The 27,546-nt window shown below is 44.9% G+C and overlaps 1 protein-coding gene across 5 annotated transcripts in view; it reads right to left on the bottom strand.

Moving 5' to 3' along the window:
• Positions 1-27,546, bottom strand: part of LOC116982681 (RNA-binding Raly-like protein) — a 730,325-nt gene that overhangs the window by 172,620 nt on the left and 530,159 nt on the right. For all 5 annotated transcript variants that reach the window (XM_033036033.1, XM_033036031.1, XM_033036034.1 and 2 more), the window contains one exon: positions 12,048-12,123. In XM_033036033.1, coding sequence (XP_032891924.1) covers positions 12,048-12,123 — 76 coding nt within the window. The remainder of the gene's footprint in view (positions 1-12,047; positions 12,124-27,546) is intronic.

Here is a 27,546-nt window from a genome sequence, read left to right on the forward strand (position 1 = left end):
GTTCAATGTTCACTTAATGATCACTTGAGTGGCCTTTTGAACAACTTCTGCTTGGCAAGCCAAAATTTCCTGATGACAGTGGCTCTTTCCAGGTTCCACATCTGTAGCCTCAAGCCAATCGTGTTAAATGGTGTACGAGCTCTGTGAAGAAGCTGAGCAGTGTGTTGCATTTTCATTTTTTTGACAAAGGAAGCTGTGAAACGAGCCTAGCTAAGCTAAAGCAACAAAATGCTTCAGCACGACCCAACATCATTGATAAATATATCTGCCAGGTCTCCTGCCATTGAAATACTGGCGGACCCTACTTTGTGTGTCAGTATCATCAAGGGACGGGTCGATTAGAGCCTTAATAGTTTTTTTTTTTGGTCGCTCAGTGCTGAAGGCAGCATTTTGTATCTCGCCACAAGTTGTAGATTTACTGCCTCCACCATGAAGACAAGCAAGACAATAACTCAATCAATGAAGAATAAATCATTTCTTCCTGCATTTATCTCTGTAGAAAATTTCAAAATATAATACTTCAAGGGGTAGTAAAAGAAAAAAATGAGGCTGCGTTTTTGTCACCTTTGCAGAACATCTGATGTGGTTGAACGTGAATGCCCATACAACTCTTGATGGTTTACCGATATTCTATACACAGCATATGCTTTGAATGTGGTAATGGCAATGTAGGGGAATTGAGCATCTGCAATGAATTAGACTTCTAGATCTCCACCGAAGGTCTATAAACTTTGGACCTTTCTTCTCATGGAGGTATCTTGAAATAAAGGGTATATTTGCAGAATAAAGGAGGAGGGAGTCATTCTCTCAAAAGGGATGTCATTGCTTGCAATTCCCAGCCTCGGAGAGTTGTGGTGGCAGTATCACTGAAGGCAGAGACTGCTGCACATTTGAACAACAAGAGTTATGGGGTACATGGATGTAGGGGGCAAGTGGTGGATCTGCCATGATCTTGATGTATGGTGGTGTAGATCTGAGGAGCTGACTGGGCTGTTTCTTATAGAATCACTGAGATATACAGCGCAGCAAACAGGCACCTGCCCATTGAGCCTGCACGTACTATCAATCACCCATTTACACCAATCCTACATTCATTCCATTTATTAATTCAACCCACATTCTCATCACCTCTGTGTTCAAGAAGGTGAACAGTTTTCAATTAAAAAAAAGCTGCAGATGCTGGAAAATCGAAGGTACACAGAAATGCTGGAGAATCTCAGCGGGAGCAGCAGCATCTATGGAGCGAAGGAAATAGGCAACGTTTCGGGCCGAAACCCTTCTTCAGACTCATCACCTCTCCCTGTTTCTACCAAAACAGTGGCTGATTAACTTACCAATCCGCATGTCTTTAGGATGCGGGAAGAAACCGCACCCGAATGAAATCTAGACAGACACAGGGACGATATGCAAGCTCCACACAAGTAACATCTGAGGTGAGGGTTGAACCCAGGTCTCTGAGACAGTGCTTCTACTAGCTGCATCAATGTGTCACCCTTTTTGATTTAACAATAGGAAGCTAGCCAAAAGCCTAGTTTTTTGATGCCTACACCGCCCTTCCTCAATGCAACTTGAGAAATAAAGTGTCAGGTTTTGGCAGAGAGCTTGATGGATCATTGATGAATTGGTGGGGTCTTGTGCTGCAGGGGATGTGCTTATTTGTCACTTATAGGTTACATGGAGTACTGGGATTTTATATTATTATTCAGGTCATTCCTGCCAGAAGAATCACATGGGGATAGACACAAAATGCTGGAGTAATGCCCCTGTCCCACTTAGGAAACCTGAACGGAAACCTCTGGAGACTTTGCGCCCCACCCAAGGTTTCCGTCCGGTTCCTGGAGGTTGCAGGTGGTTGCCGGAGGTTGCAGGTAGTGGAAGCAGGTCGGGAGACTGACAAAAATCTCCGGGAACCGCACGGAAACCTTGGGTGGGGTGCAAAGTCTCCAGAGATTTCCGTTCAGGTTTCCTAAGTGGGACAGGGGCATAATAACTCAGCGGGGCAGGCAGCATCTCTGGAGAGAAGGAATGGGTGATGTTTCGGGTTGAGAACCCTTCTGCAGTCGGGGGAGAGGGAAACTGGAGATATGGAAGGGTACAGAGAGATTGTAAGGTGTGAAAATGACAGATCAAGGCAGAGGATGATCAAGGAAATGTGGAATGGTTCATTGTTGGCTGAGGGGAAAGTGACAACGACGCACACAAACAGTAAAATTAATCAGGAGGACAATGAAACGTGTCGGAGAACTAGGGTGGGGGAGGGACGGAAAGAGAGGGAAAGCAAGGGTTACTTGAAGCGAGAGAAATCGAGAAATCACATGGACCGTGGTTCCCCAATTTTTCCTCAAGCAATCGTGTTTATCAATTGCAAGAGTGTCATATAAAGCTTAAGGCTGTGTGACTGACAAGCCACACCCTTCCAATAAGCCAATAATCGGGCTATTTGCTTTCTGACTGGTGTAGGAATGGAATCCACCATGGGAATGGACATGTTACGCTGCCAATGTATGGAGAGCAGGGGGTGAAGTGACGACAAATCAAAGTACGTGCCTGAACTAAGTTGCCCTTGAATGGTGATGAGGTAGATAACCAGCCATGATCATAATGAATGGTAGAGGCTGAGTGGCCTTATTCTAATTCTTAAGGTTCTTACAGTGTGTTTGTGACAGTTTTACCCTGACACCCACTGCTCTATGTTCCTCACCCCTCCTTAAAACACAACCTCTCCACCTCCGTTTAGCCCACCAACAGCTTGAGAGTGACACAGCTCGAATAGGCTCACAGCTCTGGTGACCCAGGCTCGATCCTAACCTCTGCTGATGCCGATGTGGAGTTTGAACGTTCCCTCCGTGGCCGCGTGGGTTCCTTCCCACACTCCAAAGATGAACAGGGGTAATTGGCTACTGTAAATTGCCCCTCGCGTGCAGATGAGTGGCAGAATCTGGGGGGAGATGATAGGAGTTTGAAGAAAATGGTGGTTGATATTTGGTGCGGACTCAATGGGTCGAAGGGTCTATTTCTGTAATGTTTCTCCCCATAATCTTGTTGGGGCTCCACGCAATGCTCGATGGAATACCAATGTTTACTTCGCCTCTCCTCTCCTGAGTGCAGGAGCAAGACACTCTACTTTCCAAAGGGCAGTCAGGAAGCAAGACTGGACTCAACGCATAGCAACGGAGTCTCACACACACACATACACTGGTTTCAGGTTCCAGGATTCCCTTCATGCCCAGTATGGATTGTCTGGTGGCATAGCAGGTAGTGCCTGCCATGACCCAGCTCCAGCCTTCAATCCTAACCTCTGGTACTCTCTATGTGAAGTTTGAATGCACTCCCTGTCACTGGGTGCACTCGTTTCCTACCTAATCCCAAATACGTTTTGTTTGATAGGTTAGTTGGCCCAGTGTAGGTGGGTGGCTGTAGTTGATGGGAGAGAGAGAGAGGGAGAGAGAGGGGGAGAGGGAGAGTGGGAGGGGGAGAGGGCGAGGGAGGGAGGGGGGCAGAGGCAGAGGGAGAGGCAGAGGCAGAGGCAGAGGCAGAGGCAGAGGCAGAGGCAGAGGCAGAGGCAGAGGCAGAGGCAGAGGCAGAGGCAGAGGCAGAGGGAGAGGGAGATGGAGAGGGAGAGGGAGAGGGGGAGGGGGAGGGGAGAGGGAGGGAGGGGGGCAGAGGCAGAGGGAGAGAGGCAGAGGCAGAGGCAGAGGGAGAGGGAGGGAGAGGGACAGGGAGAGGGAGAGGGGACAGGGAAATAAGTGAGAACAATGGAAATGATACATAGACTGGATGGGCTGAATGGTATCCTTGTATGTCGTAAGTAAATGCAATCTGACGGATCCAAAGCTTCTAGCAATTAAACATTAATCTCTCGATCTGCCACGGAAAAGACAAAAGCATAGTAAAAAAACCCATATTTTACGCCTTCTTTTCATTTACTAGCATCGGCATTGGGGGACCACTTGACTGAATGGTGGGTGGCAGGGGAGACGAGAGGTCTTGTGCTGAAATCTCCAGGAAAATGTCGAACGGCAGCGTGCAAGCCCACAGTGAAGCAACACGCGTCCCTTGCCGTCTTTGAACAAGGTTTTAATCATTCAGGTGAGCCGCGACATCTGCACAGGTGCTGATAATTAAGTGATAACGATCTCATTCCTCAAAAGTGAATCCTTCTCCTCCCTGACCTTCCCTTCTTGCTACAGGCCCCAGGCAACACAACGATTTCTCGCACAATATTTTCGGCATGGACAGAATTATTCTCAATTTCCACCAGCTCCATATCTAGTTTACTTTCTTTCTCTCCCCGCTAACCTCCAGGCAGCCAAAATGAAATTGCGTTTCATTTTGAACACCCTGAAGGATTTTGATTAGCTCTGCTTTCACTGATATTAAGAGAATAACTGAAGTTACGAGTCCCCAGGAGTAAACACATTCCTTCAACATGCTGATAAGAACAGAGCTACAGCAAGCGAGGGAGAGGGAGAATGTTCTGATGTGGGAATACCAATCCCTACAATAAAGCCACAAGAGATTTGTAAAACATTATCAGAAAAGAGCACTATCCCTTCCTATCAAACTTGTGAGAAATTTAATGAATTCAAACCCAGTGCAGTCCTGGGATTAAAGACACAGAAATTGGTTTTTAAAAAGATTACAAAAAAATAAAAATCAATGGATGAGAGATTTTCAAATATTTCATTGTGCTTTGTAATTCCAAGCCTACAGAAGTTTGAATGAGAGAGCCCAGTTTGAGGTTTTTTTTAAGAAAACAAACTACTGAAGGAACTCAGCAAGTCAAGCAGCATCTCTGCAGGCAATGGGACGGTTAACAATTTTGGGTCCACAGTGGGGATGCAGGTTATTGACCACCCCTCTTGCCTCCTCTGATGCAGTCAGACCCACTGAGTTCTTCCAGCAGCAGGTCTTTAGCTCCAGATTCCTGCATCGGCAGTGTCTTGTGTCTTCATGCATGGCTTAATTGAGCTCAAGGGTCTGGGGTGAGCTACAGATGACTCCTGCCTCTTCCCAGATGAGCTGACGTTAGGTTGGGACAAGTGGGTTGTGGTACTAAATTTGCTGTCTGAATCTCTTGTCTTTCACCACCAGAGCCTCCAAGTGAAGTGTGGAATCAGTGGTTCAAAGGCAATTGAGCTCAACTGTGTTGTCCTCAAGTGAGTTTTCCATCTTTCCAGGCTTCCTGGAATTCGCCTGAATTCTCAGGTTATTTGGCAGTACAATGCTGCGAATATTTGAGTAAGAATATATAGTGGGCGATTTGTAATTTGATTCATTGAACAAATAATTATTTAGATCAATAGGAGATGGGTAAAAGTGCAAGAATCACAGGTTAAGGTAGATGAGAGTTTGTAAAGTTGCCAACTGATGTGAGATGGCGTGACATTGCGAGCTCTAGGTGTATCAACAGGGAGAGTGTTGGTGCCAAGGATGTTATGTCACTATAATGCCCAGCCAGAACAGACAATGCTGATGCCAACTTGCAAAATATTGGTTTGGACTGTGCAGAGAGACGGGCAGATGGGTCTGCCTGGTATTTGTGGATCTGTCACCAGGAATCCTTGGAGGTTCGGAGGAGAACATTTAACGTTATTGAATAAACAAATAAGAAGAAAATTTGGTCTTAGAAACGGCAAAATATAATTTACTGACAGTTAGGGTGGTAGAGTAGCTGCTGCCTCACAATACAAGAGATGTGGGTTTCATCTTGACCTCGGGTGCTGCCTGTGAGGAGTTTGCACGTTCTCCCTGTGACTGTGTGGGTTTCCTCCCACATCCCAAAGATGTGTGAGTTTGTAGGTTAATTGGCCAATGTAAAATTGAGCATCACGTGTTGGGGGGTAGAAGCAAAAGTGGAATAATGGAGATCTAGTGTGAATGGGTGAACGATGGTCGCCATGATGTCAGTGGGGCGAAGGGTCTGTTTCCATGCTGTATCTGTAAAACTAAACTAAAACAAATACGGAGAATAACATCAGTGATGACGGATTTGGTCTTGCATGATGCCTCTTCTAGTTTAGACCTGCACTGATCCATCCTTTCTAAAATTCACATTGATTAATAGCTAGCAATCTACATGCATCTACTGCAGTTTTCGATACATCTGTGTGCTCCACAGTTCAGTTATGTCTTTATGTCAATTGCCTTATGTGCCTCTGAAGCCTGCTGCAAATTGGATGCCAGTCACTGGAGAGAAACCAGCACAACAGCTGAAGACATAAGTTTCCAGATACAGGCAACAGTCCACATCTATTTGGCATCTGGGATGGGTACAGAGACAATGTGTGTGCCATATGGCTCATGCAGTTACATTTCTCCAAAAGGTGTTGAAGGACAAGCAAAATGCAAATATGACTCATTAGTATTAATAAAAACCACCCTGGCCACACTGACAAGTGATAATTGAACAGCTCAGTCATCTGAGAGTGAGAGAGAACAAGCTAGAGTGAAAATAGGAAAAGGGAGAGAGAAAACAGAGAGTAAAGAGAGTGAAGAGGGAGAGTGAGAAAAGACAGAAAGAAAGAGTGGGAGTGTTTCTCAACTCCTACCACATTTCAGGGACTAATAAAGGAGGTGGTCAAATTGGACAGATTTCTCCCCAGAATAGTTTGATATTGACATTCCTAGCAACACACAACCAACACAAGATTCTGATTACATTGTGGTTGATCATCAGTGTTTCCTCAAACAAGGCCACGTAACCAATGCAGCACAACTAACAAATCCCATTTATACAGCAGCTTGAAGATATTCAGGTTAGCCAAAACCACGTCACAGGATGGTTATCGGGGAAAAGAAAGATCAACGCAAGGCCAAATAAGGTGATATGAGTTGAGCAGGGCAAACCTGTAAGTTGAAAGAAGGAGGAGAAATGGAGGGGACACGGGCAAGGTTACATAGTGTTCTGGGCAGACAGCTGATGGCTCACCAGCCAAAGGCACACAAGAGGCAAGGATTAGACAAATGTAAGTACCTCTGAGGGCTGAATCTTTACTCATTATAAATGTTCCCGGACTATGTTTTCCCAACTCCCAAATAATCAATCTCTGTATGTGAACCTTCTCAGTGGGTGATGGCATGAGGTTGAGGGGGCAACGATAATGATACTTCAATGATATTTTGTTGCCACGTGTACCTATGGGCAGTGAAACGCTTTGTTTTGCATACAACCCAGTAAAATCACACAGCAGACCTCACTGAGGCAATACACAAGAGTCACCATATTTCCTGTGCCGACAAAGTTACAAATGTTCACCCAACAGTCCTATCCTCTGCCTGTCGCCGCACGTGGCAGCAGGTGACCCGCCCCCCCCCCACCCCCCCTGTCAGGTCCCCCTTAGTTCTCGGCAGCCCCCCCCCCCCCCCCGGTCGATGGTCCCCTCGCTCTTGACGGTCCCCCATGCTCTCGTTAGTTGCTCACAGCGACCTTCTTCGCTCTTAGGTCCCAACAGTCATCAACAAGTCCTCTCCTGTCCTCACCAGGCTTTGCCACACACTCACATCCATCAGAATCATTGGATAGCCAACAGAACCTGCAATCGTGGCTGACATTCCCATCCTTAATGCCACACAGCAATGCTAACTGCAGCTCCGCAGTGTCCAGCCATAGCTATCGCAGGCTTCAGTGAGGAGTCAATCCTAATACTTGACTTCAATCTGATGTAGACCACCTTCATATAATAGAGTTCAGCAAAATACTGGGATGGGTGGGTGAAATTGGATACATGGGTTCTAATTTGACACAGGGTCATCAACTTAAAAGGTCAGCTCTGTCCCTCACTCTCTCTGCAGATGCTGCCTGACCTGCTGAGTGGTTTCATCGTTTCAGATGGGATGCAGTGGATCAGGCACTTCATGGGAGTTTCAGCATTGCAGGTCAATGACACATGTGGTGGGCATGACCCTTTCTCCTCCTGGCAATAATGCTCGAAGACAGAGTGCACATTTCTGATGAGCAGCAAGAGAAAAGTCCAAAAATAGACTGAAATGCCATCTCATTGTCGGAACCATCTTTGTCCCATCCTGTTAGAAAACTGCAAGCCAAGGGAAATGCAGCCAATGGCTGAGATCCTTCTTGCCAAGGTATAGCAGCCACTTTATTTTGCCACAGTGTGAATTAATTACAAAATGAAGGAATGGAATGGAATACTTTATTGTCACATGTGACAAGGCACAGTGAAATTCTTTTCTTGCATGCCCAAGGTATACAAATAGTGGCCACCTGGGGCTGACAAAGTTGCAAAGTATTCCGGCTCCTCCTTTGTTCTTCACCCCCCCCCCCCCCCCACAATGGTTCCCCATTGTCTATTGTTCTCCCTCCCTCACTCCCCACCATCCATTTGTACTTCTCCCTCCCTCACGATGGTCCCCCCATGCCGGGTCCTCCATTGTTCTTCCCCTCCTCCCCCCCCCCCCCTCACGGCGGTCAAGGGGAGATGATGGGCATGTTAGGGGACAATAAGTTGAAGGAGTATCAGGAAATAAAAAAAAGGGGAGTGGGACTGCTCGCTTGGAGCTAGCATGGCCCAGTGGGCAGAATGGCCTGTTTTTATATCATGGTAATACAAAATGTCTACAAAATAACCATTGAATGGTAAGAGTGAAATTATGGGCAATTGCTTCCATTCGTTTGTCAGGGCATTGAGTATAAAAGTTGGGAAGTCATGTTGAAACTGTATGACACTGGATAGGCTGCATTTGGAGTGCCGTGCCCATTGCCCTCTTGCTGGAAGGATATCGAGTTTTTGAATAAAAGACGTTGTGCGGATTTGAGGGTGTTAGCTACAAGGAGAGGTTGAGAAAAATTGGGATTGTTTTCTCTGGAGCATCAGATGATGAGGGGTGTATATAAGAAGTATATACTATTAAGAGAGGCACATACATGGTAGATACTCAGAGTCTTTTTCCCAAGGTGGAAATATCAAGTAGCTTTAAGCTGAGCAGGAGAAAGGTTAAAGGAGATTTATGAGGCATGATTTCTTTACACAGAGAGTGGTAGTGTTTGCAACAGTCAGAGGGGATGGCAGAAGCAGTAATAGCAAAGTTTAAGAGACATTTGAACTGGTATTAGTTTAAATTGGCATCATACTCAGCACAGACAAAGTGCACAAGAGCTCTGTACCATTCTATGAATGTCAGTGTCACCGTCATCGATTTTATTTATTGGAAAATCTCAAGTGAATGCATTATGCTTCTATCCAACGCACCTTTCAAAAAAATGCTCCCTGCTCTTTGTCTCACTTCATTCCACAAACACATTCACTGTCAGATCTCAGACAGAACTTTCCTCCAAAATATTTCTCTAAACACAAACAAGACTGAAATATCATACTGCTCCTGAATATTTACTGCAGTTCAAGTCAATCACAAACAAGTGTTAACACTTGCAAAGATGCTGCACACGCTAAGAGTGTTGTCTCTGAAGTTCCTGTTGTCACAAAGGTTCGAGGGTCATGTCCAAGGTACATTACTGCTCAAAATCATCTTCAGCAATATAAGCCTAGAAATCCCAGTGATCCCCAAAAGGTGTGCTGGATTGACCCTGATGCCTGGTGGGCTGGCAGCTCAGTCACTCAGGCCTGGTGGGCTGGCAGCTCAGTCACTCAGGCCTGGTGGGCTGGCAGCTCAGTCACTCAGGCCTGGTAGCTCAGTCACTCAGGCCTGGTGGGCTGGCAGCTCAGTCATTCAGGCCTGGTGGGCTGGCAGCTCAGAAACTGCCAGAAATTCTACCCAAAACAGGTGAGAGACTCTGTGAGAGAGAAGGGGGAGAGGGTGGAGAATCAATTTTAGATATTTTTCATCTTTTTCTGCAGATCACAGCAATTAAGGAGGAAAGTCTATCCTGGCCTGGATCTCACAGGAAGCCAATGAAGGGAGGGAGAAAAATACTGGGGTGAGGTTTAATACTTGCAGGGGAATACTTACTGATGGGCCTAAGGGACTCCTCCTGGGCTAGTACAGGCCTGATGGGCCAAAGAGGCTAAAAAAAATCTGATTGAAATCTCAGTGAAAGGCACTTTTTTTTAACTTTTCCTGTCCTGTCCTGGCACAGGCCTTTTGAGCCAAAATGCTCCTCCTGGGCTAATATGAGCATTTTGGGCAAAGGGGACTGGTTTCTCGGCTAATAGAAGCCTTGTGGGCCGAAATTAGTGGTTTTAGGCAGGCCAAACAACTCATTTCATTTCATTTCCATTTCAATTTCAAGCACAGGGCAGGCCAAACAGCTCATTGCATTTTCATTTCATTTCCATTTCCATCACAGTTTCAAGCACTGGGCAGGCCGAACAGTTCATTGCATTTTCATTTCTTTTCCATTGCCATTGCAGTTTCAAGCACAGGGCAGGCCAAGCCAAACAGCTCATTGCATTTTCATTGCATTTCCATTGCCATTGCAGTTTCAAGCACAGGGCAGGCCAAGCCAAACAGCTCATTGCATTTTCAATTCATTTCCATTACAGTTTCAAGCACATGGCAGGCCAAACAACTCATTTCATTTTCATTAAGGGCTAACAAATCATTTATTGCAAGTACATTGCATACTCACAGTTCAGTTGATTCACAGCCTAGAGTGAGTCGTGGCCTCTCCCTCGCGATCTTGCAGAGTGACTGAGTCATGTTCAGAAATCCGGGGTTTTATAGTCCTGCCCCCCCCCCCCCCCCGCCCCCCCGGAAGGGGCGTTACCTTCATCGTGGTGATTGACAGGCGAGAGGATCTCAAGGTTTTTTCAACGCCCATAACTTATTTATTTTTCATTGATGGGAAAAATCCTCAGGGCCTGCTCAGTGGAGGAGGACTATGAGTAAGATGGCCAAAAATCATGCTGATATATGGTAGCGTTTTTTCTAAAATCAATATACAGCGCAGGCAGGAAGTGGTCAAGATGAGACTTTTAATTATATAGGTACCAAGCCAATTAACCTACAAAATTGTATGTGGGTGGACACCAAAGATTTCGGAGAAACCCCACGCAGGTCACGGGGAGAAAATACAAACTCAGTACAAACACCACACGTAGTCAGGATCGAACCCGGGTCTCTGGTGCTGTAGGGCAGTAGCTCTACTGCTATGCCACCGTACCGCCCGAATTAACAGATCTCATAGCTCTACTTTGAAGAACAACCAGAAATAATGTCCCCAATCCTGTGCAATATGATCCCTGAATCAACCATATTTAAAAAAACAGATAAACTTGTCAAAATCACCCAACAATTTGTGGGATTTTCCACAAAGAAACATATTTCAGAAAAGGGCATGGAAAGTAAAGTACAAATTCAGGTCTGTCGTCACCTCTCAAAACATTCCAGTATTTCAACAGCTCTGTTAAATCACTGCTTAACCATAGGCTGGCCTATCTCAGCTTCTTCACTTCCTCCACATAACTGAGGGTCCTCAACTGAGGGTTTCCTGCTTGGAAATAAAGCAAAACTTCCCGGTCCCTTGCAACCTGACAAGTAACAGTTTGAAATGGAATATAAAAGTTGGAATCAAAATGCAAGCAGCATGACGCTGTTATTTTGTCAATTGTAATTTTCCTTTCTAATACAAAGATTACAAGACGATAGTAAACAAGCCTCAGTACCATTCAAGCAGAGAGAGGCTTTCAGAACTGCAGGTCCCTGCTTTAAGTGGGAAGGTGGTAAATATAGATAAAGAGAAACATGCTGATCCTTTCTCTTTTAAATGAATGCTTTCATGTGCTGGCTGCACATGGAGTGTACTCCACCAGAGAAAGCAATTTAGAAACTAATTGCAGTTCATAAATTATCTTCCTACGGCACAGAGCTGGAGAACGGAAGTCATTTTTCATATTTCTCTTTGTTTGCTTAAAACACTTTTCCTCCCCCCACCACCTACCCTCCGATTGGTTGCCACAGTAATCATACATCAATTTGTTTTGTTAATAGCCAGGAATCAAGATTTGCTGCACTGACAACCAGACACCTTATTCTGATGATGAAAGATTGCATCCGGATCAAACCAAGACTGTGCTGACGCACCATGGAGCAGGGTATATGACAGCATTTATATTCCATGTTGTACTCACCCATACAAAGCACTGATGGGTCGCTTCTGTCCTGCCTTGGGTCGATATGGTTTGGGATCCCCGGCCATGCTTATATCTGCAAGAACACACAGGCAAGAGCAAAATGATTGCGTGACTCATTATTTCCGTGCATATTTGGAACATCCTCCCATTTCGATGGTGGTGGCCAGCCGGGTAAGTTACTAGATGAATAAAACCGGAGATCAGGAAGAAAGACTTCGGAGACCCAAGTTCAAATCCCACCACGGGCAGCTATGGAATTTTAATTCAGTTGTTCATCTAAAATTACAAAGTACAAATTTATGTGAAAATTACTGGAGTGTTGCAAAGACCCAAATGGTTTATGAATGTTCTTCAAAAGAGGGTATCTGCCTATATGTGATCCCCATCTATATCCCATTTGGATGGTGCTTAAATATCCACAGAAATGGCCCAGTATGCCACATTTCAAGGGTGAATAAATCACTACATCCCAAAAGAATGAAGAACAAAAAACCTCCCTCAGTGTTTGGATCAGTTTGTGAAATGGGCCAAGGTTAAACCAAGAGTCTGACTGCAGCCACTACTTTATAAGTAGCTGTCCGTCCTCTCCTGAGCTCAGGGGGCAAGTGGTCAATCTCTGGTTGCTGACTTTGTCTGCACCTAACATCCCAGGGCATCGGAATTCCAAATCTCTTCCTTCACACCCCACCGTCAATTCAAACTCAGCTCACGCCCAAACCTCTGCGTATGTGCTTTGGTGACAATCTTTGCCTGTTGAGACATTTCTGAACCTCCAACACTGTAAACACTGTGGGAATGAAAGTTGCTGTTATAAGGTTTTAATGGTCCCAGCAACCGAAATGACACAGCAATCGACCCGAAACGTCAACTATTCCTTTTCTCTGGAGATGCTGCCTGACCCGCTGAGTTACGCCAACTTTTTGTGTCTGTCTTCGGTGTAAATCAGCAAGCTGCAGTTCCTTCCTGCACACTACATGTTTACACATCTGTTGTGCTGCTGCAAGTAAGAATGTCACTGTTCCGTTTCGGGACAGATGCCAATAAAACACTCTTGACCCGTGAGTTGAGTTTATTGTCACGATCAAGAGCCGACCTGACACGACCGCTGATGTCTCTGATGTTTGATGCCAGATTCTATTCCACAAGTGAGAGGGTACCTTGACGCTGACTATCCACAGGTCACTCTAAATCGGAGGGTCTTCCACAAGCTGAGCCAGACCCAATGTGTAGGGCACAGCAACTCTGGCTGACTTTCTTCATAGGGAAGGATAGAGAGTTCAAGGACTCTGCAAGCTGACAGCATTCAAAAGTAAAGCTAATAGATTAATCACAAGGGATTTCACCAATTTAACTCTCATTACCTTTCATATAAAGTCATTAGATTTCAGTGAAGAGTAATTTGTGTCAGATTTAGTTGGAGATTAATTACCAACTTATTATTTGCTACTACTGGGACCGCAGCTCTTTCCTGTGGTTTGCGGCTTCATGCAGGAGGTAATTCACTGGAGCTCACTTAACTCACATTGGCATCCTGTCTCATCTACCTGGACAGGCGATCTCAACAATGGGGACTGGAACCAAACCAAAAAGGTAAATGGAGTTGGCCATGCGGAGCCTCTAACCCACCCCACTGTTCAATATATCCTCTGGGCCTCAACTCTTCTGTACCAGTTCCCGTTAATCCTCAGTTCCTTGAACTTTCAAATACTTATCTACTGTATAAATTATTTAAACATTAACGTAGATGGCTGGTTGGTAGGATTTCAGATCACACCAAGAAGGCTGGAGTTGCGGACTATGAGGCAGGCTGTCAAAGTATACAACGGGATATGAATCAGCTACAAAATGGGCAGAGAAATAGCAAATGGAGTTTAATCCAAGCAAGTGGGAGGTGTTAAACGTTGGGAGGTCGAATGTAAGGGGAAAATATGCAATTGATGTAACGTGTCCCGTAACAGCACTGATGTACAGTTGGATCTTGAGGTCCAACTCCACAATTCCTTGAAGTGGCAACACAACTAGATGTAGATAAGATGGCATATAGTATACTTCCCTTCATTAGACGGGGCATTGAGTAAGAGTCAGGAAGTTATGGTGCAGCTTTATGGGACTTTGGAGGCCTCATTTACCAGAATGACACTTGGATTAGGGGATATTAGCTACAGGGAGACACTTGGATTGTTTTATCTGGAATACAGGAGGTTGCAGGGAGACCTGATGGAAGTATATCAAATTATGAGAAGCATAGATAGGGTAGACAGTCAGGACCTTATACCTTATTCCAGGATGGAAAAAAAAACAAATACTTGAGGGCATTGCTTTAAAGCCTGAGGGGGAAAGTTTTAGGGAGATGTGTGGGGCAATGTTTTTACACAGAGAGTGGTGAGTGCCTGGAACATGCTGCTGGGAGTGGAGGTTGAGGCAGATTCAATAGTAGCATTTATGAGACTTTTGAATAGGTGCCTGGATATGCAGGAAAAGAAGAGATATGGATTGTGTGCATACGGATAAGATTTGGTCTTGGCATCATGTTCGGCACAGACATAGTGGGCCAAAGGGCCTGTTCCTGTGTTGTACTGCTTAGTGTTGTGTTCCAAGTTCTATGGGTTCAGATCGAAAACCTTTCGTCAATACTGCAATGGAGACAAGAAACTTGTTGAGATGCATAGAGGGTGGGGGTGGGGGGGAGGATATCTCTCTGGTAGGGTAAAGCAGGGTGACTGTGGGGATAATCTGTCACACAAGGTTATCTGGTCAATGAGTGAATTGGAGCAGTTAGAGAACGTAGACAAAAGAGTATAGGGAGTTGTAAAATGCAGACGGGAAGACATGCTCAGGCTGAGCACAGGCTCCCCTGCCAGAGGGAAAAAGGGTAAATACAAACAAACTGAGGTAAAGTCACCATTGGGCGACCACGGACAGAGAATTTGATCTAAAGTTGTGCAATTTAGAATTGAGTTCTGAAGGCTGCAACGTGTCCAGACAGAAGATGTTGTGTCTCATTGTAACAGTGCAGATTTTTCCCTTTTATAATTAACTTTAGCTCCTTTACCAAACTACTGGCTGCAGACGACCTGACACTGTGTTCCCTCAAGAGCTTATCTTTTAAATTAAGCTATTAATTTGTCACTGTGTTGCTACCATCACCATCCACCTCATCCCCACAGCTCCTGACAAGAGAAGAACTGGAACGAGTAGCCGGAAAGCCCTCATTGCCTCCTCACTCTTTCGCATGACACTTCATTAAACGCTGACACCTTATTCCAAAGCAGCCCATAATTGAGTGCTTCTGTGTTCCCTGGAGACCGTAAGCGACTGACCAAGCGTTGCCTCTCCCAAGGCACAGCTCTGGAATTCTAGACTCCAAGGTCAGGGAGTCCTCCAGATAAGGACTAGACTTTTGATAGAGAATAAGTAATTCAAGTATAAGTGTGTCGATGAGCAAGGGAACAGAGCTATGCAATCAGAGGGCAGTCATTTAAAACTGAGGTGCATGAGTTTCTTCTCTCAGAAGATGTGAGAATCTGGAATGGTGGCATAGGCTGAATCATTAAATGTATTTAAGGCAGAGATGGATAAATATTTGAAAGGTTGAGGAGTTGAGGGTAGTGGGCACAGAAAAGGAGTTGAGGTCAGCCATAATCTTACTGAATGGTGTGGCAGGCTTGATGGGCCAAGTGACTGAGTCCTGCTCTAATTTCTTGTGCAAATTATAATAATTCTCTCGCTGGCTGGTTCAAGTACTCGTCTTCTTAAATGCTGTCAGTGACTTTGTTTCCACCTTGTTCTCAGGCAGTGTATTTCAGGTACTCACCACCTTCTGGGTGAAAAGCCCCCCTATCCTATCCCTTACCCTAGATCTATGTGCTCAACATCCATCAGCCTCTGATATTGGGCAAATACTTCCACCAGTCTACTATATCTATACCCCTCATAATGTTATGTACCTCAATCATATCCCCCCCCTTAACCTTCTCCCTTCAGGGAAAACAGACCTATCTTTTCCAGTCTTGCCTTATATACGTATATAACAGAATTGCTCCATCCCGGAAAACATCCTGGTGAATATCCTCTGCACCCTCCCCAGCGCTTCTCACATCCGACCGATGGTGCTGATGGAACTACATGCAGAACTCCAGCTGAGGGTTTACCACGGTATCAGAAATGTGGAGTATAAGCGCCCTGCTCTTGCATTCAATGCTCTGACTAGTCTCACTTCTGCTAAATTTAAAAAAAAATCTGTTTCAAGGCAGTTTTGTTGTTCGTTGTGTTTCCGTTACTTTTGACTGTGTGCAGTCTGGAAATGCAACTAAGTAAAAAAGGAAGAACAATTGTTCTGTCTCACAACAACAACAAAAACTTTGTGTCGTCTCAATGACTTTTCTTGCTGAATTTGAGTCAGATGTGATTGGTGACAATCAACTGATTCCTTTGTCCTGAGACATTTTGTGAGAGGACTTTGGAGAATCTGGGAAATTGGACAAACAATTTCAATGTCAGTTGCTCCTTCATACAATGCTGTCAATTTGCATGGTGAGGTCTGATTGAATGAGAATAGATATTTTGTTCCCCAAACATAAAGACTGTTCACTTTGATGAATTCCTTTTCAAAGAATGTCATCGCCGTGAGATGCCCGTAGCTAACCATGCTGAAGGAAACCGCCTGTTCTGCTGACGCTTAAATTATCAGTTGTAGAGAGACTGTAAAGTGAAACTGTGACTTCAAATTTCTATTAGAATCAGGTCAGCTGAAAAATAAGCCTCCTGATTACCAGAACACAGTTACAAACACAAATCATTTCACAATCGATGAAACAATTACCTTAATGGATTGGATATTTGAGCAACATAGAGACCGTAATTCTCAAATAAAAACAATGGCATTGATTCAGATGCATGAATTTGTAAGGGTAAGCATGGAAGGTGATCTCATTGGACATGTATTTCATTCTCAAGGGGCTTGACGTGGTGTATGTGAGGTTAACGTTCCCTCTGGGTGGAGTGTCCAGAATCAGGGTGCGGGGTCACGGTTTCAGCATAGTGCCGACAAGAAATGTCTTCACTTAGTGGGCTGTGAATTTGAATTCTCCACCCGGGAGGCCTGTGGGGGCTCAGTCTCGAGGCAGAGATAAATAGATCAGTTGAGGAGTGAAAGGTAAATGCAGGAAAGTGGTGCCGAGGTAAAAGATTAACCCTGATCTTGTGGAGGATAAATAGGAAAGACTAAATGGTCTACTCATGCTCTTGTTCCTATTTCTTACGATTACATTTAATAATTAACCAAACTGTGTGTTGCAGCCATTGTTGAAGAGTGAGGAATTTGACAGCTTTTTTCCAAAGGGCAAGATCTTGCAATAAAACAGTTATCGTCACCATATATGAAGACTAGCTGAGAGACAAACATTGGCTAAGATACATGGCGTGAAGTCTTCCTGTTCTTCTTTAAAATTCTGCCATTGAAAAATTTTAGTTAAAGGCGCCTTAATTTAAAGTTGAATCAGAAACAATATCTCCAGTGATGCAGCTTGACCTTGAAGTCCTTGAATTATTGGCAGATATTGGAGAGAATAATGTCAGCCGACAGCAAGCTCAAGATTTGAATGAAAGGACCAAGGAAGGTGAGAAGAACTTTAGATCAGCATAGATGCAAAAAGCTGGAGTAACTTAGCGGATCAGACAGCATCACTGGAGAAAAGGAATAGGTGACGTTTTGGGTCGAGACCCTTCTTCAGACCCTCAGGTTGAGATCCTTCTTCTGAAGAAGGGGCTCGACTCATCACCGATTCCTTTCCTCTAGAGATGCTGTCTCACCCGCTGAGTTACTCCAGCTTTTTGTGTCTATCTTTGGTTGAAGCCAGCATCTGCAGTTCCTTCCTACACATTGGATCAGCACAGTTTGGTGTGGGGGCTATCAGTGGGAAAGATAGAGGAGAGGGCGGTGGTGGGCTATTGCACGCATTTGGTTTCAGAGGTTCTCACAGTTAAGTAGAAAACGATACTAAATATTCAATACTTAAATAATGATATGAAATGCTGGAAATTTCCAACAGAATAGGTAGCATGCGTGGAAAGGAAAAAAAAACCTGATGTTTCAGGCCCATGTGCTGTCAGACAGCAGAGTCAACCTGAAACCTTAACTCTTTCGCACCCAACAATCATGTCAGACCTGCTGTGAGTTGCCATCATTTTCTATTTTGGTTCAGATTTCTAGTTTCTGCAGTTTTTGATATGTGCCATTGTAATATGCCGTTATATACATTCTTGTAGCGGCCTTGACGAGGTCAGGAAAAGGTACATTCTCCGATTTATTGTCTTTAAAATGTTAAATGTGCTATCGTGCAGACAGTCCCCAACCCCATGTTTGCCCTTATTGAATTTGAATCTCATTGCCTGACCCGTCCCTTTCCCACCCTGGCTCTTCGCCTCCTTGGTCCATGGGGAAGGTGAAATCTGCACACTCACAGAGCTTTGAGTGGAACTCATGTTAGCAATACCCATCTGATCTATACGGCAGCATACCGCTCCACCGCATTATTCCATGTACATTCACCAAGGATAGACTACTCTTGCGCTCACACCCTCCTGCAACAAGAAATGCCTGCAGGTGTGATGAAGGTAGGTTCCATTGCGTCCTTCAAGAGGGAATTGGACACATACATGGTGGGGGAAATCTGGTGAGCAGAGCCAGTGATTTGGTTTGGTAGAACCAATATGAACACAATGGGCTAAATGGCCTCCTTCGGAACTGTAATGCCTCTATGACTAATGGGAAAGGCGAATATACTGTTTGTCTTCCCGTTCAGCTGCTCTACCTGTGTAGTGACATTGTGATTTGTACACAACGACATCTCTCTGAACACCAACATCTTTCAAATATACAACATTTATAAAATGTGATCACCTTCTCCACGGCCACCAATGCCCCGCTATGGTCTTCACCTTTCCTTGATTGGCGTTGCTGGCTTTGATTTGTCCATTTGCATACCTTTCATTCATTTGTTCTTTGAATCTTTTCATTTCTCTAGTTTCCGCTCCCCCGACTCTCAGTCGGAAGAAGGGTCTCAACCCAAAACATCACCTATTCCTTTTCTCCAGAGATGCTGCCTGACCAGCTGAGTTACTCCAGCGTTTCTGTGTCTAACTTCGGTGTAAACCAGCATCTGCAGTTCCTTCCTACACATTTAAAAAATGGTCTTCCTTTCCATTTTTTTCCACTTACTATAAGTGGATGACTTAACCTTTTTACAAATGAGATTGAGCCTGCCACGTCCTTGCCCATTCACTTTGACTGTCACTGCATCGTGCTGTTGACAGAGCGAACTACATTTGTTTTAAATGAAGCCACGTATGAATTACCTTTGATCAATGGGCAGGAGTAAAAGCAACTGGGTTTTTACAACATTCCAGCAGCTTTCTAGAGATAACAGCTGTCTATTTCCAAAAGTTAAAAAAAAACTTGAATTCAAATTCCCTAAATGTGACGCGGAATTTAAAATTGTATGTGCTCCGTAGTTATTCCTGGATTTTGCATTAATAGTCCAGACACATCGCTACTGTATCAGCAGAATAACAAAGGGCTCTGAACACAAAGTTCAACAAGTGAAGCAAACAAGAAGCTGGTGAAAACCCTGCTGTCGCATTAAAAAAAAAATTCCTGGGTTAAAAATAAATCGATGTGAAGTATTGTTGCCCCATTGACAGTCCAGCAGAGCTCCGTTGAGGCCGGGGTGAGTTGTGAGGTCTCGAGTTGTGAGGATTCTCTGCTGGGCTCAACTGTGTGACTTAGGTTGAGAATGACGTGCAGCGCTGAAGCAGCATGAGGGAGAAGGCACCAGAGAGTTATGCCGACAGATTTCAATGAGGTAAGAGGGGAGAATAATTACCAGCATGGGGTAATTGGGCTGAATGGCCTGTGTCTGACATGAGAAGCATTGAGCTGTCAAACCAGCACCTGGATCAATGTGCTCCTGATGTCTCATTCCCCACGGGTTTGTCATCCTTCTGCTCCTTACCAAAGTGCTCATTCAGCCTATGGTCTCATTTGGTTAGTCTGATCCACCCCAAACAGCAAGATGAATTAGCACCCTAGATTGACTTCAACAGAGAGTAGATTTAGGAAGGGTATAAACACAATTAGTTCTGGTCACAGAACCACATAAAGAACCAGAGAGCAGCACAGTACAGGAACAGGCCCTTCAAACCACAATGACCATATAATGTTGTTAATTTAATCTCTTCTGCCTGCACATAATCCATGTTCCTCCATTCCCTGCTTATTTATGTGCCCATCTAAAAGCCTCAAACCTTACTACTGTATCTGCTTCCACTATCGCCCCTGGCAGCATGCTCCAGGCACCCCTCATTCAGTGTATAAAAACCTGCCTTGCACATCTCCTTTAAACTTCCCCCATCCTGCCTTATAGCTATGCCATCTAGTCTTTGACACTTCCACCGAGGGTAAAAGGTTTGGACTTTCTATCTATGTCTCTAATAACTTTAGATTCTTCTATCAGGTCTGCCGTCAACCATACTGGCATTCCATACAAGACATTCAGAGTTTGTCCAACCACAGAGACAAGCCCACCAAGTCCACAACAAACATTCGGCATCCAGTTACACTAATCCCACGTTTCATTCTCCCCCCATTTTCATCAACCTCCCCCCCCCCACCGCCCCAGACTCTACCACTTACCCGCAAATTAGGGGCAATTTACAGAGGCCAATTGACCTATTGACCTGCTAAGGTCTTTGGGTTGTGGGAGGAACCCGAAGCACCAGATGAAGCCTACTCAGGAAACACAGGGAGTACGTGCAAACATCACTCAGATAGTGCCGGATTGTACTAAGGTAACTGGCGCAGTGAGGTAGCGGTTCCACCGTGCTGCCCTGATCCTGTTAGCTTTCTGCAGGTTGGAATAATATTCGCCTCGATGGGGAAGTGAAGCCCAACCCAATCTTTGTTCAACACCTTTCTCTGTGGTCTCAGTGTGGTAGAGAGTCTTGGGTTGAGCTGCACCTTTCCCTGTGGTCTCAGTGTGGTAGGGAGTCTTGGGTTGAGCTGCGGCTGAAAGACAGCAGCATCATCACATCTCATTCAGAGGTTGCGTCTTCAAATACCACTCAATGGACTTTAGCGCCAAACTCTCAGGACGTTGCTCCACTGCAGTGATGAAAGAGCTCTGCACTGTTTCAGCCCTGACCTCTGGATAAGCCGGTCCAGCAGAACAATAACTAAATCCCCTGCCAGTCTTTTAATGAGAATTGATCCTGAACCAACACCTAAAATGGCCAATATTTGTGGCAGGATTTTGCTGTCCCATAGTGTCAAGCAGCATGAAAAGAAGTATTTTGGCCCAACCTGCCACGTCAATCATGCTTTATAATTGAGCTAGTCCCATTTATCCGTGTTTGACCTGTATCCCTCCTATCCATCTATCTATCTTCTATCTATCTATACTAATACTAAAACTCTCATCTTGACCACTTCCGTTGTCAGCGTTGTATTTAAATTTGCGCAAAAATGATCCCCCTTAGCGCTACGATTTTTTGCTACCTTACTCACCATTCTCCTCTGCTGCAAGTCAAATAAGTTTTGTTCCGATCGGTGAAATAGTACAAAAGTTATGAAGGTTTAAAAATCGTAAAAAACGCCCCTTCCGGAACCCGCTGTCAATAGCGCGGCGAGGAGAATAAAAAGCTGAAGGGGCGGAGTGTGTTGAGCAGCTCGCGGAGAGTGTGCAGGTCATGGAGAGTGAGCAACCTGCGGAGAGTGTGCAGCCTGTGGGCTGCTTCTGCGGAGACCAGCATGACCTGCCAGAAGCTGCTGAGTTGAACCGGAAGCCTCTGAGTGAAGCTGGAGTGTGACCAGGATCTGCTGCGTGAGGCCGAAGGCTGAAGGTCAGCTGAGTGCGAGCTGCGTCTGCTGCAACCACCGCCCCTCCCCACACCTGCCCTTCCCCACACCCCCCCTTTCCCACACCCCCCCTTTCCCACACCCCCCCTTTCCCACACCCCCCCCTTTCCCACACACCCCCTTTCCCACACCCACCCCCACCCCCTCCCTCCCCCACACCCTCCCTCCCCAACACCTCCTCCCCTGAGTGGTGGAATATTGCGTTGGGGAATGGGTTGCGTTGGGGGGACCAGGCCTCCCGTGTGACTGGGTCCCACTTAATCTAGTCTCTTTTAAACCTTGCTATGATACCTGCCTCTGCAGCTTCCTGTGCTCGGGTTGTGTGAGTGAGTGAGTGAGTGAGTGAGTGAGTGAGTGAGTGAGTGAGTGAGTGAGTGTGTGAGTGAGTGAGTGAGTGAGTGAGTGAGTGAGTGAGTGCAAGTGGGTGAGTGTGAGTGAGTGTGAGAGTGAATGTGATTGAGTGTAAGTGAGTGAGTGTGAGTGAGTGAGTGAGTGAGTGAGTGAGTGTGTGAGTGAGTGAGTGCGTGAGTGAGTGAGTGAGTGAGTGAGTGAGTGAGTGAGTGAGTGAGTGAGTGTGTGAGTGAGTGAGTGAGTGAGTGTGTGAGTGAGTGAGTGAGTGAGTGAGTGAGTGAGTGAGTGAGTGAGTGAGTGAGTGTGTGTGAGTGAGTGAGAGAGAGTGAGTGAGTGTGAGTGTGAATGTGTGAGTGAGTGAATGCAAGTGAGTGAGTGTGAGTGAGTGTGTGAGTGAGTGTGAGTGAGTGTGAGAGTGAATGTGATTGAGTGTAAGTGAGTGAGTGTGAGTGAGTGAGTGTGTGAGTGAGTGTGAGTGAACGTGAGAGTGAATGTGATTGAGTGTGAGTGAGTGAGTGAGTGAGTGAGTGAGTGAGTGAGTGAGTGAGTGAGTGAGTGAGTGAGTGAGTGAGTGAGTGAGCGAGCGTGCGTGTGCACGTACATACATGATTTCTAATCAGAAAAAAGGAGCTAGTCATTGACTTCAGGAAGTGGGGTGGAGTTCATGCCCTGGTCAACACCAATGGTGCTGAAGTGGAGATGGTCAAAACGTTCACGTTCTCAGGCATAAGTATCACCAACAATTTGTCCTGGTCCAACCATAGTGACATTACGGCCAGGAAAGCACACCAATGCCTCCACTGTCTCAGAAGACTAAGGAAATTTAGCATATCTCAAATGACTCTGACCAGTTCCTGTAGATGCACCATAGAAACCAAACTTTAGTTTGGCAACTGGTCTGCCCAAAACCGCATTAAATGAAGGAGAATTGTGGATGTAGACCAGCGCGGCATGCCATAGACTTCATGTACACTTCATGCTGCCAAGGGACAACAGCCCACATAATTAGGAACCACTCACATTGTATTCCTTCCCTCATCACCCCTCTCTTGTCGGGCAGAAGATACACAGGCTTGATAGCACATACCACCTGTTCAAGCATAGCTTCTTCCTCAATGTTGTCAGACTCTTGAATGGATGTCTTATAAGCTTAGGATGTTTCCCTAATTCCCTAATCTACCCAGTTTCAGCCCTTGCACTCTTTCATAGACGAGTCATAGGTAGTCATAGAGTTATACAGCATGAAAGCAGGCCCTTCGGTCCACCTTGCCCACACTGACCAACATGTCCCATCTACACTAGTCTCATTTAGCCTGCCAGCATTTGGCCCATATCCCTCGAAAAAAATTATATCCGTGTACCTGTCCAAATGTTTTGTCAATTGTTGCGATAGTCCCTGCCTCAACTACCTCCCACGGCAGCACGTCCATTCACACACCACCACCCTTTGTGTAAAAAAGTTATCCTTCAGGTTCTAGAACATGGAATAGTACAACCCAGCCACAGACTGTTCGACCCACAATATCAGTACTGACCATAATGCCAGGATAAACTAATCGCCTCTGCCTGCAAGTGATCATATCTATGCATTTCCTGCATATCCATGTATCTATCTAAAGTTTCTTAAATGCCACTTTCGTATCTACTCCGACCCCCAACGCAGCAGCGTTTTCTGGGCACCCACCACTCTGTGTAAAAAAACCTGTCCCATCCATCTCCTTTATATTTTGTCCCTCCCACCTTAAGCAATGAAAATAAAGAATTAATTAATAATAATTAAAAAAATTACCAAGTCTTTGATGCTTCCAACGTGGGAGAAATATTCTGTCTGTCCCCATTATTTGCACTCTCTCTGTAGCTGTAACATTATATTTTGCATTGTTGCCATCACCTAGATAGCATGTTAAACTAAGTTTTTTAAATGTATCTCGGTACATGTGACAATAATAAATTAATACCAGTACGCTGCTTACAAAATGATTAAATCAGTCAAATTGTAAAGAATGTTTTTATTGGAGGTAGAAAGCTAAAACTTCCCTGAAGAAATGCAACATACCCACAGACTCCTGGGAATCTCTGGCCTCCACCCACACACGGTGAAGAAGGAGTATTCTGCCTGGTCATTGAGAACCTAGAGGCTGTGAACTGGGAGCAGACAGAAGCCCCACGTCAACATGGAAAGGTGTGCACTAGCTTGCAAATGAGCTAGCTGTCCACCCCACCAGCTACCTCTTGCCCCATCTGTAAAAGGGTTCATGGGTCTCAACATTGGCTTGATCAAACTCCCCAGAACCCGGTGAGTCAGAGTGGAAGCAAGTCATCCACAATCCAGATAGACTGCCCAGAAGAAGGCCACGTATAGCATAGAAACAAGTCCATTGGCCAACCACATTCGTGCCAATCTTTTCATCCACCTACACTATTCTCTTTTGCTCACATGAGGACCGTATCCATGACTATTTAAGGTCCTGTCTAAATGTGTTCGAAACATAGTCACTGTATCTGATTCCACAAACTGACTAGAAATGTCCAGTCTGAAAAAGGCTCCTGATCTGAAACGTCATCTATTCATGTTCTCCAGAGATGCTGCCTGACCCCGCTGAGTTACTCCAGCACGATGTGTCTTTTTTTTGTAAACCAGCATCTGCAGTTCTTTATGTTTCCCCTTTCAGATATTAATCACTCTCTGTGTACAAAAAAGCCCACAAATCCCTTTAAAACTTGTACCTCTCACCTTAAACTCTTGCCTTCTTGTTTCGATAACCCTACCATGGGAAAAAGATTTTGAGTATCCATGCCTTTACACACTAACCCGCTTGGCAAGTTAATTTACATGCTCGCTAAATATGGAAATATCATTTACATACATGGTTATTAATGGTAACTGTGCAAGGCTTGCTATTAAACAGTCTCAAAATTAAAACCCATAATCAAAGTCAAATTACTGAGTCATGCTCCAAATTGCTACTTTCAGGAATTTACTGACTTACTAAGCGATACCGCAGTCAGTGATTTGTAGCGCATGTTCTGCAACACAAATCTTGTGGTATTCTGGTCAATTCATTTCATTGCCAACTCTTGTGTTATCCTACTCACCATGCTCCCACAATGCAGCAAGGACCATTGGCAAAGGATCAGCAAATGGGCGATTTCTTTCCTCCCAAACCAGATACATAGAAGGCGGCTGTTTGACTCACTTTTTTAAACAAAGGGTGGTGGGTATATGGAATGAACTGCCGTTGGAGATAGTTGAGGCAGACTCTATCACAACATTTAAGAAACATTTAGATAGGGACATGGATAAGACAGGTTTAGAGGGATACGGGCCAAATGCAGGCAGGTGGGACTAGTGTAGATGGGTCATGTTCATCGGTGAGGGTAAGTTGAGCTTGGTCTCTCACACACGCCCGTCAATTCCCCCAATTCTCCAACCACCCCCCTATATTAAGGGCAAACTACAGTAAGCAATTAACCAGCAGGAAACTGCAGTTGTCATGCAGTCACAGGAAGAACACATACATACACCGTGTGGCGCCAGTAATGGCTGCCTCGCCAACAGTCTCTGTCCCTTCCTTCTTTGTTGTTTGTTTGTATGTGTTAAATGTATGTTTTTAGTGTTCTTTAGCTTGTTTTATGTGGGGGGTGGGGGGTGGGGAGTTGGGGGAAACTTTTTCTAATCTCTTAGATTGCGGAGATGCGATTTCTTTCCGTATCGTATCTCCGTCTGCACTGTGGCCTAACGTCGAGGAGTTGGCAGCTTTTGCTGGAGACCGACTTCGAGAGCTCCACGGCGGGAGCCTGTGGACTCAGCATCACGGAGCTCGTGATCCCTGTCGGGGATTGACTTTGGGGCTCCAACCGCGAGAGGCCTCCGGACTTTAAAATCGCGGAGCTCGTGGTCTCTGGTTAGAGACCAACTTCGGGAACACCAAGCCGCAGGTGCTTCGACCGCCCCGACGCGGGAGCTTCGATCGTCCTGACGCAGGGGCTTAGACCGCCGGCTGCAGGAGCTTAGATCGCCCCGACTGAGGATGGTTCGACTGCCCCGACCGCGAGAGAATAAAAGAGGAAGAAAATTGGGCTTTATTGCCTTCCATCACATTGAGGAACGTGGGGAATCCATTGTGGTGGATGTTTATGTTAACTTATATGTAGTTGTGTGTCTTGTTGCATTTTTGTTTTAGTGTGGCTGCATAGTAATTCAAATTTCACTGTACCTTAATTGGTACATGAGATGATAAACTGACCTTGAAACCTTAAAACACTTCACTCAGTCAGCATTGGAGGTCAGGATCAAATCTGGATCATTGACCCTGTGATGCAGCGGTTCCACCTGCTATTTTATTGTGCTTCCCCAATAATGGCCGCATCACATGTCACAGATCAGACAACTTGAGCGAAATCAGCAATCAGACTTCGGATCTTCTGGAATTGTGGTGGATAAAAGATTATCATCTTGTGTTATCTGTATATCTATCTCGTGTTATCTGTATAGCATACATATCTAGGTACACTAAATGCAGAAATAAAGTTATATGTTTATGCTCATTAGATATAAGTACATGTCCATACATATGTTTATGAACTGTGAAAATCTACAAAGTTTAATTCATTTTTTAACTTATGTATGCAGTTTGCTTAACATGTACAAAATAGCAGTAGTTAATATATTCTATTTATGTAGAACTATCAAGGAATGAAAGGACTATTAAGCAATTAAAATCATTATTAATTATGATTTTTAATCAGAGTTAAATAATGAGAAAATGTCATTATTTTTGAATGATGTAACAAAAATGTTTGTCTTTGAATTTTGGATTATCTTGTACACTGACAATATATCATTTATGGCTTTACAATATTGGTTTCACGCCCATGCACTGAAATAAATTCTGGCTCACTATAATGTTTCACTTGTGGCTGCTTTAGTGACAATATTGACTGAATATTAATCCTTACAAACAGCACTCAGCAATGGACTTCCCTCGCTCAACATGAGGCCTTGTTTACAAGTATCGACCATAGTCTGCAGTCAAGTAGACTTTCTTGGATTTATAATAAATGGAAGCACACACACATACAAACAGCTTGCACATAAATCCCAAATAATCACCTTCATACACACCCTAATTGTGCACACCCACACACGATTGGTCTCAATTGGAGCAAATATTAAACTGCTGACAGAACTCGGAGGGTCAAACAATATCTGTGAATGCAGACGCTGCTCAA

This window comes from Amblyraja radiata, chromosome 17 (genome assembly GCF_010909765.2).
Source record: "Amblyraja radiata isolate CabotCenter1 chromosome 17, sAmbRad1.1.pri, whole genome shotgun sequence".
Lineage (NCBI taxonomy): Eukaryota > Metazoa > Chordata > Chondrichthyes > Rajiformes > Rajidae > Amblyraja > Amblyraja radiata.